We start from the raw sequence: 16,459 nt of genomic DNA on the forward strand, positions 1-16,459 counted from the left end.
ACGCTGTGTGTGTGTGTGAGTGTGTGACGCTGTGTGTGTGTGTGACGCTGTGTGTGTGTGTGTGTGTGACGCTGTGTGTGTGTATGACGCTGTGTGTGTGTGTGACGCTGTGTGTGTGATGCTGTGTGTGTGTGTGACGCTGTGTGTGTGTGTGACGCTGTGTGTGTGTGTGACGCTGTGTGTGTGTGTGACGCTGTGTGTGTGTGTGAGTGTGTGACGCTGTGTGTGTGTGTGACGCTGTGTGTGTGTGTGACGCTGTGTGTGTGACGCTGTGTGTGTGTGTGAGTGTGTGACGCTGTGTGTGTGTGTGACGCTGTGTGTGTGTGTGTGTGTGACGCTGTGTGTGTGTGTGACGCTGTGTGTGTGTGTGACGCTGTGTGTGTGACGCTGTGTGTGTGTGTGACGCTGTGTGTGTGTGTGACGCTGTGTGTGTGTGTGACGCTGTGTGTGTGTGTGACGCTGTGTGTGTGACGCTGTGTGTGTGTGTGACGCTGTGTGTGTGTGTGACGCTGTGTGTGTGTGTGACGCTGTGTGTGTGTGTGACGCTGTGTGTGTGTGTGAGTGTGTGACGCTGTGTGTGTGTGTGACGCTGTGTGTGTGTGTGACGCTGTGTGTGTGACGCTGTGTGTGTGTGTGAGTGTGTGACGCTGTGTGTGTGTGTGACGCTGTGTGTGTGTGTGTGTGTGACGCTGTGTGTGTGTGTGACGCTGTGTGTGTGTGTGACGCTGTGTGTGTGACGCTGTGTGTGTGTGTGACGCTGTGTGTGTGTGTGACGCTGTGTGTGTGTGTGACGCTGTGTGTGTGACGCTGTGTGTGTGACGCTGTGTGTGTGACGCTGTGTGTGTGTGTGACGCTGTGTGTGTGACGCTGTGTGTGTGACGCTGTGTGTGTGACGCTGTGTGTGTGTGTGACGCTGTGTGTGTGTGTGACGCTGTGTGTGTGTGTGACGCTGTGTGTGTGACGCTGTGTGTGTGACGCTGTGTGTGTGACGCTGTGTGTGTGTGTGACGCTGTGTGTGTGTGTGACGCTGTGTGTGTGTGTGACGCTGTGTGTGTGACGCTGTGTGTGTGACGCTGTGTGTGTGACGCTGTGTGTGTGTGAGTGTGTGAGTGTTGGAGCGGTGGCGACTCGAGTTCGATTTCCTCTCACGGTCAACACCCAGTGACGATTATCTGAACCGGTCCTGGGCCTCCCCTAAGTCGACTCAGCCTCAAATGAGTACCTGGTGCGGTGTGTAGTAAACATCGCCACTGGGGAGACAAAGGCGGCCAGGCGTGGTGTTGGCTACCCACCCCCTCGTGTGCCGTGCCGGCCTTCATAGGTGCTCGCTAACAGCACTTGCCCCAACAATCTGCTAAGGCTACACGGGGGATCGTTGTTTGTGTGTGAATGATGCATTTTGTGAAATGTTGTGAGGGCTATTTGTGTGACGCTGTGTATGAATGTGACGCTGTGTTCTCGTTGTGCCGTGTAATATGCGTAATACACCACGATGCTTGAATGTGGTGCTGTGTGTGGTCATATATACGAGTCCACTGTGTGTTAGGATCTAATGCACTATGCGAAGTTGTGTTTAATGTAATTTAGTGTCTGTAATACTGGAGTGTACTTCGTGTGTACACGTGTCAAATTGCCATACTGTGCATCGCAGTTTAATATTGTTGTTGTTGAAATCACAGGTGCAAAGAGCGCACGCCCAAAACTCAAAAAGAGGCCAGCCACAAACAGCACAATAAAAAGTGTACTTAGATGAAGGGCTTCGCCCAATGCAAGGTTGTATTATAAAACAATCGTGTAGGAACGCGACACTGTTTACGATAACGGACTGCGTGTGGTGGTGCAGAGGTAAGCGCACTTTGCTGTGAACCGGAGTGATCCGATTTCGACTCACAGAGTCACTTCCGCTATTAAACGTCAAACGGTGGTTGTTCATATTGCAACCGGTCCTAAGTCACCCCCTGTCACCGACCCTCACTGATCGGTGACAACAACAACTCATCCTAAACCCCCTAATCAACACCCCACGCTCGGAGCCTTCAGCCAACAATGGGTTGAAAATCTTTGGCAAATTTCTAGAAATAACGCTGTGTGCGTATGTATATGCACGATATGAAATGCTCTTTTATCTACGGAATGTGACCTTCTGTGTGTGGGTAATCTTCAAACTATCATCAGTCGCAGTATTTAGCAGGAATCCCAGCATACTTTGCATATCAAGATATCATCACAATCCTCGTACATATTCTGCACCGGAACTGTGTAATGCTCATGTAGATACCCTTCAGTTCACCATGTAAGCACGCTGCTCGTACGCGTCTACTAATGAATGAAGTGTCACGTATGAATGGACTTTTCACTCTATTTACGCTGAGGGCACGTGCCGTTATCCGCGCTGGCATGCCAATGCCTGGCACCACTAGGCTTGTGACACACGCGATAGCGAGCACCCCACCGTCACGCTCATTGATGGTGCTTACCACCCAATGGGCAGAGCTTTGAAAAGCGTAGGCGGTGCAACTGCGCCCACGGGGCACCGGACACCGGGCTACTAAGAGAGAGGGGGAATTGGACAGGGATTCGTGCACCAGGGTCCCATGCCGGCCACGGTACCACATTCTACCTAGCTGGCCACCGCTACCATTCTCATGCTAACACACAAAAGCACACATAACACCCAACAACAGCCGCCGTTCGCCACTAAGTGGCGGTGATGTCACCGCGGCGCTTGTGCCAGGCTAGGTGTACTCCGAGGCCACGTGAAGTGTCGGAGGCTCGCTGGCAGGAGGTCACGGGGACAGCCCCAGGTGCCGTGGGTTGACCGAGATGACTGGCAGATGCACCACCTGTGCGCCTTACTATGCATGCATAACAAAGACAAAGATCCCCCATATAGCCTTTAACAGATTGTAGGGGAAAGTGCTGTTAGCGAGCACCTATGAAGGCCGGCACGGCACACGAGGGGGTGGGTGGCCAGCACCGCGCCCGGCCGCCTTTATCTCCCCAGTGGCGTAGTTTACACACCGCACCAGGTACTCATTTGAGGCTGAGTCGACCTAGGGGAGACTCAGGACCGGTTCAGATACTGGTGTTGGCCGTGAGCGGGAATTGAACTCGGGTGGCTCCGGTTTCGTAGCGCAGCGTGCTAACCGCTACACCGCCGTGTAGGCGTGCATGTCTACACACATACAAATCACACGCAACCAGTACTCTCATGCAAACTGTCCCGCAAACATTTTTGTTGTTGTCGTTCGACTCCGCTGCTGCTGGCACAGCAATGCACAAGTGATATTTACCCGTTGGCAGTAGCGCCGACCGCTAAATCTTACGTCACGTGCTGCCTGAGACCCATTCTGCCACTCATGAGAGCCGGCATCCTTGAATTATGTGTGCACGATGCCCTTCTGGGCGTGACTGTCATCTTGCTAGCGGGGTTCGATTGCGTCCGCGTTCGTGCTTAACAGCGCGGTTCACGCCGAAAAGAGATTTTTTTTAAACGACCTCACAAATGCGCTGCGTTGGCTGTGGGTGCTGCTATTACCGGCACTGGTTTTGGAAACCAAACTAAAAAAATTGGCCATGACCTACGAAATCTGTGGGGGTGGATGTTTCTCCTCCCTCGCTGCCGTCACTCCATCTGTGCCCAGCGTAAGTTCCCGGCAGCTCGAACCTGCTTTGGCTTTGCTCCAGGAAGCTATGGGAGTGGGTGACCTCCGCTGGCACAGCTTTTGCCGTTCCGCAGTTTGCCCTGGCAACGCTAATTTTACCACTTGCCAAGCCTATTGACGCAGAGGTCAGCGAACCGTACCGTGTACCCAGCGACCTGAGTTTGATTCCTGGCCTCAGCTCACACCAGAGGTGAAGTTTTTGCTGAACTGGTCGTGGGTCACCACCAACCCATTCTGACCAGTGTAGTGAAGTATAACTCCCGTTATCACTCTTTGATTCATTGGAACCTCATTTGCCAGTAAAAATATGATAATTGTTTTTTTACCCTTCTATCTGGCAACGAAACTGACACCTTTTTACGAGGAGTCATGTTTGCATAGACCACAATACCTGCAGTCATAATGCAAACAAAAAACACAACTCTGATAATGTGCACTGTCCTTTTGGCGTCATCTGGTCCAACCCATGTGAGACTAGGCTCTAAGGAAAGCTGTCTCGGGTGTGGACCAATCAACTTCAAGGACAGTGCACATTATCAGAGTTGTGTTTTTTGTTTGCATTATGACTGCAGGTATTGTGGTCTATGCAAACATGACTCCTCGTAAAAAGGTGTCAGTTTCGTTGCCAGATAGAAGGGAAAAAAACTATTATCGCTCTTTGGTTCTTTCGGTAAAGTCACGTATAAAGAGAAAATAATAAATTAAATACTAGCATACGACGTTTCGATTGCAACAAAGGCAATCATCATCAGGTATAAATGAAATATAAACACAAATCTAGTATACTTGGAAATGTAATGTAATACAACAGAGAGTCGGATAACATAACAGTCAACACCCTACCTGGTTGATTACGTTCTTCCTGAGAATGCTAAATTTGAGAGAGAGATAAAACACAGAACCAGAGACATACAGACAGACATATAAGCAGAGACAGATATCACAGAGATACATAGAGAGAGACACATGCATAGGCACACAGAGGTGTGTCGATAACTCCCGTTAACTCCCGTTATCGACACAGCGAGGCTTTCATCCAATAGCACATTGACAAATGTCTGTATATTATTATTAATAACATGGAAGTGTTTTTCCAGTATTAAAGTATGAAAACATAAGAATAGGTTTTACCCTTTCTGGCAACAAAACAGGCGTTAAGATGTTCAAACACCAAAGATAAGTCTTTTGCAAGGAATCATGTCTGCATTTGTTTGCATGTTCACCACAGTTCACTTCAACTCTAATTCAAACATAGCAAGCAGCCAGAATAAGCAACGATGATAAATTCAATAAGCGGTCTAAGTTTACGCTCACGTTTGTCGAAAACACAAAAGGGCGAAGGAATGAATGAACGGCTTTATAGACTCGTCGTTTTTACAGAAAGCACGAAGCTGTGAGTCACATGCGCTGAAATGCACATCCTTTTCCAAGAAGCGTGACTTGGAATGTCTGCCAGAGGAATATCCATCGGTGGCCTCGATGACTCACATTTGCACGACTGCAACTCGTGTCGCTGTTGTGGAAAGCAGGCCGCAATAACTTTATGGATTTGGCACAAAACAAAAGCGCGCGCTGGGCAATCTGCAAACGCTCCGCATTGTTACCGCTAAACCTTTCTGCCTGTGCGAGGGGGTCATCGCTTAAATACCAACAACAACAAAAACACACAAGCTGACGACGAAATATACGAATAGAGGGCATCGATGTGAGGAGTATATCCAAGCCTTGTTCGTGTACACTCCACGGGGCTGAATGTGCGGTACAAATGAACGGGCACACGGTACACGGAGAGGGATATGAAGCACAAATATTACCTTTCGGTGAATGCGCGCGTCTTTGCATTCGTGTATTGACAATAATTGTTACGTCCAAGTAAAGCCCTTTGTTAATCTGCCGCTGGATGAGGGCCTCCTGGTGCCTGTGGGTTATGGGGTGGGGTTTGAGCGTACTTCACCCAAGCTGGCCACTGTGCGTGGGTGAAGGAGGAGGGAGCTTCATGGAGTCCTGCTCGCAGGCTGCCCACAACGTAGTCACATAGGAGCCTATAGCATCTGTTTGTTCGCGGCGGTCGCCCATCCGAGCGCCGTCCAAGCTCAAATCCTGCTTAGCCTTTGAGATCTCATGGGATTGGGCGCATTGGGATCCTAGGATGGAATGCGCTTTCTAAATTTGAATTATTATTATTATTATTGTTATTCTATTCTAGGTGCCCATGTGATTTGGTCACTACCACCTCAGCCATTGTCTGGACGAAACTGGGATGGTGGTGGTAAAGGCAGGCAGCACAGACGTGGGAGCATGGAAGTACTGTACAAAAAATAGATGTGACTGCAATTCCCTTTGCTTGCCACCACAATATAATATTCATTTATTTACTCGAGCTGAGTGTCGGGACTAATTTTCTAGAAGTTTCCGTGAGAAAACATTTGCCAATTTGATCCTGGTTATTGTCATGAAATAAGATTTAAAAAATATAATAATGATTATAATAATTGCAAGAAGGGCCGTTCTTTGCATCTAAAACATTAACGACATGGTATTTTGCCAAGGCTTATTCAATTTGCAAGCTTTTAAAGCTGCAACAGTATTATTAAATGGAGACAGACCTTTGCTGTTTTGGTTTGCCATCGTACCATACTGAGAGAGGGGGTGGGGCAGGGGGGGGGAAATCGCGATTTAAAAAAAAACATTTCCCCAACAGGAAGCGCTCATGAGGATACACCTGTGATGTGACGTTGGGTCACACCGCCCGCCGCCGCCGAGGGCCAGGTGACACGGAGGCGTGTGATGACGGATTCTGAGGCTCCCTTGGTGGCCTGGCTGGAGGCCATCAGCCTGCGCCAGTACGCGGCTCCGCTCATCGCCCACGGTTACCGCTGCCCCACCGACCTGGTCAGCCTGGACAATGCGGCGCTGCAGGCTCTGGGCGTGGGCCTCTCGGGCCATCGCAAGCGCATCCTCAACCGCGCGCGCTTCTGCAAGGCGGCCATGGTGTTCCGGCAACTCGACGACGTCGACGCCGCCGCGCCCGGGATCGGAGACGAGCAGCAGAGGTGGCGCTCCTCGAAGGCACGTCGCTCCGGGTGCGCCGACGGGCCGCTCAACACCGTCGAGCCGGAATACACGGACGTGGTGGAGCCCGGGGCAAACCTGTGGGACGGCAGGCACGCGTACCGCGCGGCAGCAGGCGGCGTCGCTCAAAGCGAACCCCTGTACTTAACGAGGAGCAATCTGGCCGGCAAAAAGCAGTCGTCGCTCGACAGCCTGGAGTACGGGAATCTGAACGACAGAGGATTTGGCCGTCCGTCTTTGACCAGTTCCTCAAGCTGCGATGAGTTGGACCGATGTTGCGATTTGGGTAGGGAGAGGCAAGGTGTGGGACCCTCCGTAAGTCGAGCTGCCAGAGATTTTTGGATTACCGTAGCGGAGCAGAATGCCAACTCTCGCGTTCGGACCAACAAGCCGGACTCGTGCGGTAAGGGCTACTTGTGTCCACCAACAAATTCCAACAAGGGCGCCACGCTGGCCGGTGAGAAGTTGAACCGCAATTACATGAACATCTCTCAGAGGCCGCCGCTTCCGACACCTCGACAACTGTTTCACTCACACAGGCCCAATGGTCAGCACTCGCCGGAGGTCGGATCGCCCGCCACTTTGTTGCCGCCTGTCAAAGTCCCGAGCCGCCAGCCGCGTGCCAGAAGCCCCGAACTCCGGCCTTCCGGAAAGGTCGGGTGGGAGGCCGGCCCCGCCGACAGATTCCCCGCCGCTCCCGTCGATTTCGGCCGCAGGGCCACGCAGGGCGACGGGAGGCGCACGCGTGACGGGAACCTCCGGGAGAAGAGCGGACTGCAGGGCCCCGCGCCGGTGGGGCACAAAGGCCCGGCGCTGCGTAAATCCTCGGCTTGCCTCAACGGCTCGCGGTCCGAGTGCCATTCGCACGAGAGTCGGCGGGGCTGGAGGAGCAAGGTGACGGAGGGCATCTGCTTCTACGACAAGATGGACATCGCCGTGGAAAAGGAGGCGCAGCCGGCGGTCACCAGCGACGCAGCCACGCAAACGGAGACGGTCGCCCGCGCCGCGACCTCGCCTTGCGCCGCGGGGTCGCGGCGCGAGCCGTCGCCGTTGACGGTGGATGGCGGCGCCAGCTCGTCGCCAGTGCAGCGGCCCGTGCCGCAGCCGCGGAGTAAGAAGCTAGGGGTGAAGACGGCGCAACGTGAGTCTCGCGAGGAGCGCTCGCGCTTCCCTTCCTGTTCTGTACAACAACCGCTCCCGATCTTATGCCTCTACGATGCATCTGCATTTAAGCCTGCTCAGGTTTCTGTTGGAAAAAAGTTACGCGACCACTCTCGTTGGGCCCTTTTGAGTGTGATACTGCTTGATTGCTTTGAAGGAAGCGGCCGTGGTATAATGGTTAGCACAATGGACTTGAAACCCAGTGGTCGCCAGCTTGATTCGATCTCCCGGCGCGGCCAATATACCCTCCAGAGGGGCTCTCTATAGAGCTCCTTTTTAGTGAATACCCTTTCAGCCGGCAGTGGCGTGAGCAAGAAATTGCAGGGCTGCACCTTTTACCTTTTTGCAAAACGCGGCATGCGGGGAGGCCTTCCCAGTCAACGTGGAACGTTAGGGCCAACGTCGGTCCGACGGTCCAACCGCGTGCCAACACTGGCGGTGGATCGACAAAGGGCTGCAAGCACCACGCTGTCGTCGGCGTCTGCCTCTGTAGCACGCGATGATTTTGTACTGAGACCACCCCCCCGCCCCCCCCCCCCCCGTGTCTCCGTCACTCACAGGTGTCTCCGTCAAAGGAAACCCGACTCAGCCCGAGAAGTCGATGCCTGTTCCGCCATCACACAAACCGGGGCTGCAGGAGGCGTTCTACTGTCGGTGAGTCTTCCGCTCGTCTCCGTGTTTCCCACCGCGCGCCTCTTGAAATGCTAATCGCGCTTTCATTGGTCATCATCGATCGAGTTTTGCAGCGCACCCTTCGCACCCGATCGACGCTACAACGTAGTACAAGTTCGGGGCTTACGACGGCATTGAAATGCAGGTTTGATGTAGGAGGACCTGCAGAGTCCCGAGATATGTGGGACGAAAACGAGAGCCGGGGATCAACAATTCGGAGGTTTCGCGCACTCCTTGCCATCGGTTGATGAGACCGAGCTTGAAGCGGTATAGCGACGAAGCTTGTTGAACACGCTGTGACACAAGCAACGCGTTCGTTTATATTTATTCTACCTTAATGCCGGTCAATTCCTGTTACGGGAATATTTTCAAGTCCTCGTTCGGACGTGGCCGAATGAATATCACGCGAACTCCGGTCATCCTCGCAGCAGCGGCGGCTTTTGGCTCGCCGTCGAACAAAGGCGGCGGTCACCGCATCGCGCGCTTTCAGATGCACTTCTGTGGCCGTCTGGAACGCTCTTCCGATATTAGGAAGCCACTGGAGCTATCCACTTTTAAATCATCTAGGTTGAAAACGAATTTCTTACAGAACTGCTTTTTATATTTAGTTTGTTGTCCTTCCCCAACATCTCCAATTAGCACGGTTGGCTACGTACGGCGCAAAAGAAGTTCAACACACATACACATACAACGTACGAACAGATATTTCCGACTCGTACGCAAAGTTATGCCGTTATTGACGTCACTCGAATCAGAGGCAAATTTGGGGGGAACGAAGGATGGGAGTTGTTTCCTGCATTCACTTTTTTTTTCCGCAGCCAGGAATAAAATGTACAATTTTAGGTTCTTCCTCCAGAAAACTTTTAAGCGGTGATATATTTATATATAGAGAGTTGAAGTGAGAGTTTGATCAAGGATAACGGTGATGCTGTAATAGAGCACTGTCATTTTGAACAGAACAATTAAGGCACTGCATCAGCAGTGGTTGAGCACGTGAAATTACAAAAAGACACGTTTGTGAAAGCAGTGCCTGAAGACGAGCTACTGCCTGAAACGTCAGCCCACAATACGTATTTTTCCAACGTGATGTCCTTTGAGTTTAAAGTCACGACGGCGGTATATTGGATCAGTGGCACAGTGGTTAGCGCACTGCACTATGGTCCCAACAATCTGAGTTTGATTCCCGGCTGTGGCTCACATCAGCAGCGAGTGATATCTAAACTGGTCCTCCTCCCCCTCTCCCCACTACATCCACTTAATTATAATCATGTAGCACTGACCAGCATGGTGAAGTATGGTCAGAGAACCCCCGCTGACGACGCAGTGTGGGGAGGACTTCACCCATGGCTAGATTGAGAATTGGTGAAATGTATTTATTCATTTATGTTAAAGCAGTATTCACGATGAATGTAGTGAACATATGTTTGGATGTAATAATGCATTTTTTAAAATGTGCGAATTAGTGAAATACACAAATTGTACAGTCATCAACAATAAAATGTAAATCTTAGCATCGCCAGTTTAAGGGCCACCCACCTGCAGAAACTGTGGGCTTGTGGTTTCGTACTCAGAAATTCGTTAAATTTAGCTCTGGCATTTTGATGGCTAAAATTTTGATGGCTAAAATTTGGTTCACATAGTAGCAAACTCGCCCACCTTCCCGACAGTATAACGGGTAGGTAGGCGGACAATTTTTAAAACTCATTTTACCACACACCCCTATTTCAGAGATAATTGCGCCGCTTAATACAAATTGAAAATCGTTTCTTTGACAACTAATTTCGCTTTGTTAATTGGAATGCAGTGAAAATGGTATCATAAGCAGTCTGCGGATTCAAACGGACTTGTTGGTAGGTGCTATAGAAAGTAATGTATCGGAAAATTTTACATTCGGGACCCATCACGAAGAAAGAAAGAAAGCAATGTAAAGGCGTCAATATCCCAAAAAAATGGAAACTTATGTGGGAACAAAAATGTACACTGCTCTCCAAAAAAGTTCACCAATGACCACAAAACAGTTTAGGAACCTGAAAATGTTTCCATGCTGATACCAGTCATGTATTTGAACATATTTTAACTCGAAACTTGGAAAATTACTTGACCGTCCCGTTGCCATGATATGGAAGTTGCCGTTTTTCATTTCCCCTTAGTTCTTCTGCTAGACGAGTGATGGGAAACATAGGAAAACTATCACTGCAGTATTCTCACTTTTCATACACTGGACTATATAATCACTGTCATCAGGGACGGTCCATCCACTGCTGAATGAAGGTCTCAAGTTGTTGCCCTCTCTCATGGTCCTACGATGCACCGATCTACTTAGCACATGGCACACGAGCCGAATTTATCGCATGTATTGCTCCATCTCCGCGGGTGAACTTGCTCTGTGTGAGAGAGAATAACTTAACAAGGACATCTGCAAGGCAGGAAAAATGCGATAAAACTAAATCCATTGCACCACAAGTTTGCTAAACTGTTCGAGCTGTATGTTAGCAGGACACCACTGAAAAACCCAGGACAATTATGATGGTGAGACCTCGATCAAAATGATGAACTAAAGAGGCGGATTCATCTTATTGGTTCTTTCGGTAAAGTCACGTAGAAGGGAAATAATAAAATAATACAAATTAAACATAATAAAATAATTCTCAAGACGTTTCGGCCACAACGCAAGCAGCCATCCTCAGGTGAAGAAACAGGTCTGTCGGAAAGACAGCGTCTGAATGAACACCACCAGGCTTGGCAGCGTATATTTAAGCTGCTGGGTTGGAGGGGGAAGAGCGCCTTGACAAGAGGCGGATGTGAGCAACTTGGGAGTATTTTGGAAAAGCGAACTTAAAAATGAAAAAGCAACGTACCAGTGTGCCAGAAGAAGGCCAGCTATCACATATCAATCATACCCATCACCACATACTCAATGCATGCCACTGTAATATGAATAATCAAAGAGTGAAAGTGATCAAATGAGCGTCAGATGTGATGCTTTTTCTCCCACTTACAGCCCTGAGCCAGCGCAGGCAATTTCACATTCAATGCAGGGATAAATGTATCCATCGGGAAACCATTGTGGACTTCCCCACAAAGTGGTATTCATTTTATCAATCGGAGCGGGAGTTATTGGCTGAGTCAACCCCAATCCATGGTTTTATCTCGCAACCTTCCGATTGCGAGTAACTCGCCCTGTGGCTGAACCACCTGGCTGGCGAGCTCTGTGTGTAGCAGTGTTCTTCACTGATGTTCAGAGGGGGGCAGCGATTTTTGCCGATAAGACATCAGTTGCGAGGGCCGCCACACATTCGAAACCATTTGTGGTTTGACAGCAGCACGATGATCATGGTGATGGGGGTGGTGTTGTCACTCTGTGTGTCTTGTCGGGGTGCCCACGTCAGGGGCCGCACTAAAGGCCGCGCGGGCCTTGCGATGAAGAACACCGTTCTGTAGAGAATAGAATTACAGACACAACACCTGTAATCCAGTGATTGGAGGACGCCCGCTGGTGAATGATTTCTATTTGGCTCTCAAAGCATTTGGACTCTTCCGTAGCCAGGGTAGGGAATATTATAGCGAGTGGATTCATGAACCCATCTGTGCAGAGCTGTAAGTGTGATATTTTTGTTACGCTGTTGCTCAGCACGAGCCCCGAGTATGAATGTGTCGTGAGAATTCCGTCTGAACATTATAATCTGCAGTAATTAAAAATAATAATCTATCCTCACACAGGTGACATGATGTTGCGGGTATTCTGAGCGGTAACACATTTTTTTTATATTTTAATCGACGAGGCTTGCACGAGCATGATTCACTACTGTCCAGTCAACCGTAACTCCATGTGGAAACCTTACACAGCTGAGCTGAAATAAAATTTGGACAATTACTTAAAGAAATGTGTCAATCTGCAGCTGGATGAAGGCATCCCCGATGCCACTTCTATAGTGTGGGCTGTTTGACCATACTTCACCACGCTGGTCAGTGCAGGCTGCTGAACGGGGGGGTGTGGGGTGGGGAGTGGGTGGGGTCCTATACCCAGTACTAATGTCACTCTGTAACGATCCATCAAAAAACCGAGTTCATTTCAGGTTATGCAGCTTCGTTTCCACCTGAAGTGCTCGTCGCCGGCTGTCACACTCGAGCACATTCTCGGTTACTTGTCGTAAGCCTTCGGACGTTAGGTCACCTTCCTGTCCCACTGGCCACCACGGCACAAACAGGACATTGCAAATCGCTCAACTGCGTCCGGGTCAGATAGTCTGGCGAGTACACGCAGGGCGCTGAATGTGCGACGCCCACGGGCGTTTTCACACCGCCAACGATGTGCAAGCGGGCACGTTATCTGCTGACAACACCGACCACATTCAGGAAATGTGACTACTTAATAACTAGTTCTGCTACTTGCTACAACTGCCGCTACTACTGCTGCCCATTTGGTGTTGTTACTCAGCACACACACACAGTCGGCACACACACATTCACGCAGTTGCATGTACTGTACGTTGAACTTCTTTCGCACGACAAACTAAACACAAAAAAAAAACGTTCCAAAGAAATTACTTTTCAATTTAGATTTAAAAGTGCGTAGCTCCAGTGGCTTCCTAACATCGGAAGGAAGAGCGTTCCAGACGGTGGCGGAAGCGCATCTGAAAGGGCGAGATGTACGCAACAAAGCAACGGCAGGCGGCCGTGCGCCCCCTGCCGCTCGCTACGCGAACATCTGCACATTTTTTTTTGCGAACAAATTGGAGCTAAATTCAAATTGTTAGCAATTGACACACACACATTCACACAGCCGGCAAACCACTTCTGCGCGAATCCAAATGCTCTGCACCCGCGTGGCGCACGGCACCCTGGACGTGACGCATCTGCAAACCGTGTAATTACCCACACGGTTTACCCACCCGCATTCTTGTACATGGAAATTGAGTATGAAATTGAGTTTTCAGGTCCATACGACGTACAGCCGTTTCAATACGGGCAAAACTAAAAAAAAAAATCTATTTGTTTGTGTTTCTCCCTTGCGGATGGGACTTTGTTGGATGAACTTAAACATTTATAAGGGGCACGGGGTGACCAATAAGTTTTGAAGTTGTCTCTAATAAGGTAGGAGGGCACTGATGAGGAGTTGACAGATATGCGTACGCATGCCTGCGCATCGCCGATCTGACCACAGTCACCAACGGCGACCACCGCTGCTGTGCCGGTGACGCGCGCGCGCCCGAACAACGCGTGCGGCTGGCACCAGATCCGGGGACGCGTGGGTTTATTCTCAGCCGCGTATCGCTCAAAGCCACATCCAGCAAAGCGTGCGGAAACTCTCCTCTGTCGACGCGTGGGCCTCCCCGTTAATCCGCACGCCGACTCTTGTTTCAATCGCCCCGCGTCCGCAAGATGATGATGACTGCGAGTGACCTGGAAGCGTGCGAGAAAATAATTCCGGTTGTCGGCTCCGTCTCCGTATCGCACCCCGGAGGTGGGGCTGTAAGGTCGTATGCTGTACTTCTTTCGCGCCGTACGTAGTCAACCGTGCGAATCGGGAGCTCTGTGGATTTTTTGCGTCGCCGGATAGTGAGAGATGGCAATGACTTGGAGAAGGACCTCGTCCAGTAGACCGTGGCTGCTGCTGACGAGGATGATCGTAGCGTAGTTGTACTCTAAATACTGGGTTCGCGTGTGAAGGTTTAGGCAGGAACTTGGAAGGCAAGTGCTGGTCGATGACTCAGACTTGCCAAACGCCTCTTGGAGAGATTGAGCGGTGGCGACGGCTTTTCTTTTCCATCCAGCAGCGGGTAGATCACGGCTTGATGAGGACGCATCTTTGTTGATGTGTTGGTGCGTACGTGAAGAATTAGCGGGGTGCTGCATAGTAGGTGTCTCGCTGTGAAAGCGGCGTGTGTGGATGTCGAGTCAGCCCCCTGAAATTTTTTTCACAGACAAGTCAAAAAAAATTCTGGCGCATAAATGAGTCCAACTGCAGGATGGATCGTCGCAGCCGTTTCCCTTGCAGACCGGGGGGGTGAGAGCCAGAGCAGAACGCACTACAGGCGGTGTCGTTCGCCAGCGGCAGATTGTGTCGCCGCTTCATTCCGTTTCGCGCTCAACATTCGTCTTGAGGTTTGTTTTAACCGTTGACCTTTGACACAAGGTCACGCGCTACGGGTTGGTGTGGAGCGGAGCCGAAAACCTGTTGAGCTTTGCTCTATCTTCAGCCGGGCCCTTGTGCCTCTCTGCGGGCCAGGAACCGGGAATAGAAGCACGCATACCGGCCGCTCGCGAGAGCACACCGCCATCCCCTCCTTCGGGGACACATCAGGACCTCCTCTCGCCCTTCCCGTTGCATCACGCGAACGCTGTATTTTAAGATCTGCTGGGCTGCGCGGTATATCCGGGGCCGCGGGGGGACGCAAGGCTGGCAGACGGACAGGAGGCCACGTGGCGACTGATGCGCATTTAAACGTACCGATGAGACCCCGGCAGTACCCAGCAAAGCAAGGGCTCTTGGCGTTTGCTATAAATTGCCCGTGAAAATGTCACGCATTTAAGTCCCTGCCACAGATCCGCGTTTGTCCCTCGAGAGCTTACGCAGAATGTGGTTTCTTTTCACCCCTGCAGTTTACAAAAAAGCGTTCCCAAACTCTTAACCTCAGAGAAGTTGGAGGCTTTGGGGAAGATAATTCAGACGATCGTGAAACGGGAGTGCGTTGGGTCGCTGGCTTCCCGGCACAATTAACGCACGTGCCTTGGACGTGGGGTGGTGATGAGCACGTGGCGGACACTCGCATCGATGATTCGCTTGCTTTGCGTGACCCTTTAGCCACGTCTCTTTGTACAGGCGAATGCGCCGCTACAAACTAAGGCCCCTGTAATGGACCGGCTTGCAGGTTTGTTTGTGTTTTTTTTTATCATCCTGTGCCCGCTCTCAGTTTTGCCGTCATTATTTAGACTTGCACAGCAGAGTTCTGCTGGTTCATGTCGCGTTCAACTTGAACTCTGTTTTTGAAATCATGTTCAGCTGTTGGTTTATATTTGCTTGCTTATTTCACAAGTAAATGTCCCAGTTTTTTTTTTAAATTATGCTTCGTATTGGATTGTCATTTCATCTTTAACAAGCGTATATATTGTTGTCTCCGGGCTCTTGGAATTTTTTTGAACTGGAGATTTGGATGTAGTGCAGAGCTGGAAACCAAAACTGTGTTCCAAAACGCGACCTACCACCTCACTCGATCTTCCTTTCCATATTCTGCAGCCTTCTCCATTCGTATTTAAATATGCCATTGTACACCTCACATACCTGATGATTGCTCAACATGCAAACGTGCCCCAATGGTGGGTTTGAGATACCAGGCTGCAACTTACACTGGCTTTTTGAGACAGTGAAAAGTCAAAGTGGTTTATGATCATAATCCAAAGTAAAAGGCCAATGCGTGGGAGGGCGTGTGACCCAGTTTGGTGCCAGCTATCGTAGAGTGCGGTAGTGGCACTACACTTCTCTGCGGTGAGTACAGTCTCGTATATCTGTACTCGCTTAACGTAAAAAAAAGTGGCAAAAACCTTTTTGGACCCGGGAAAGACGAAGGATTGAATCAAGGCCCCTTGACTGGAATTTGACCTCGGTATTTTCCAAATGTGAGCCAAACGCTAACCACTGAACCATCTGGCTGGACGTGTGAAATGGTCTCCAATATGTGCCGGTGGTGACCACAAATCCCCGCCACTTGCATCATCACCGTGGCACATATGGACGTGTAACGGAGTATGCTGACATCTTGTGAGGTGCAAAGAGAATGACTGATTTATATTTGGGGGGAAAAGAGAGGAAGAGGAACACAGACGGATGAGAGAACATATGCAAGTTATAGACACCATGGTAACTGTTAAATTAGGGTGGGTCTGGGCGG

The 16,459-nt window shown here is 50.3% G+C and overlaps 1 protein-coding gene across 3 annotated transcripts in view; it reads left to right on the forward strand.

The window, feature by feature from the left end:
• The first annotated feature begins 8,465 nt into the window (after positions 1–8,465).
• The window catches only part of LOC144937633 (arf-GAP with Rho-GAP domain, ANK repeat and PH domain-containing protein 1-like), an 86,573-nt gene continuing 78,579 nt past the window's right edge, over positions 8,466–16,459 (forward strand). For all 3 annotated transcript variants that reach the window (XM_078864987.1, XM_078864988.1, XM_078864989.1), the window contains exon 1: positions 8,466–8,552. In XM_078864987.1, coding sequence (XP_078721113.1) covers positions 8,500–8,552 — 53 coding nt within the window. In that variant the 5' untranslated portion in view covers positions 8,466–8,499. The remainder of the gene's footprint in view (positions 8,553–16,459) is intronic.

This window comes from Lampetra fluviatilis, chromosome 19, assembly GCF_964198595.1.
Source record: "Lampetra fluviatilis chromosome 19, kcLamFluv1.1, whole genome shotgun sequence".
Classification (NCBI taxonomy): Eukaryota; Metazoa; Chordata; class Hyperoartia; order Petromyzontiformes; family Petromyzontidae; genus Lampetra; species Lampetra fluviatilis.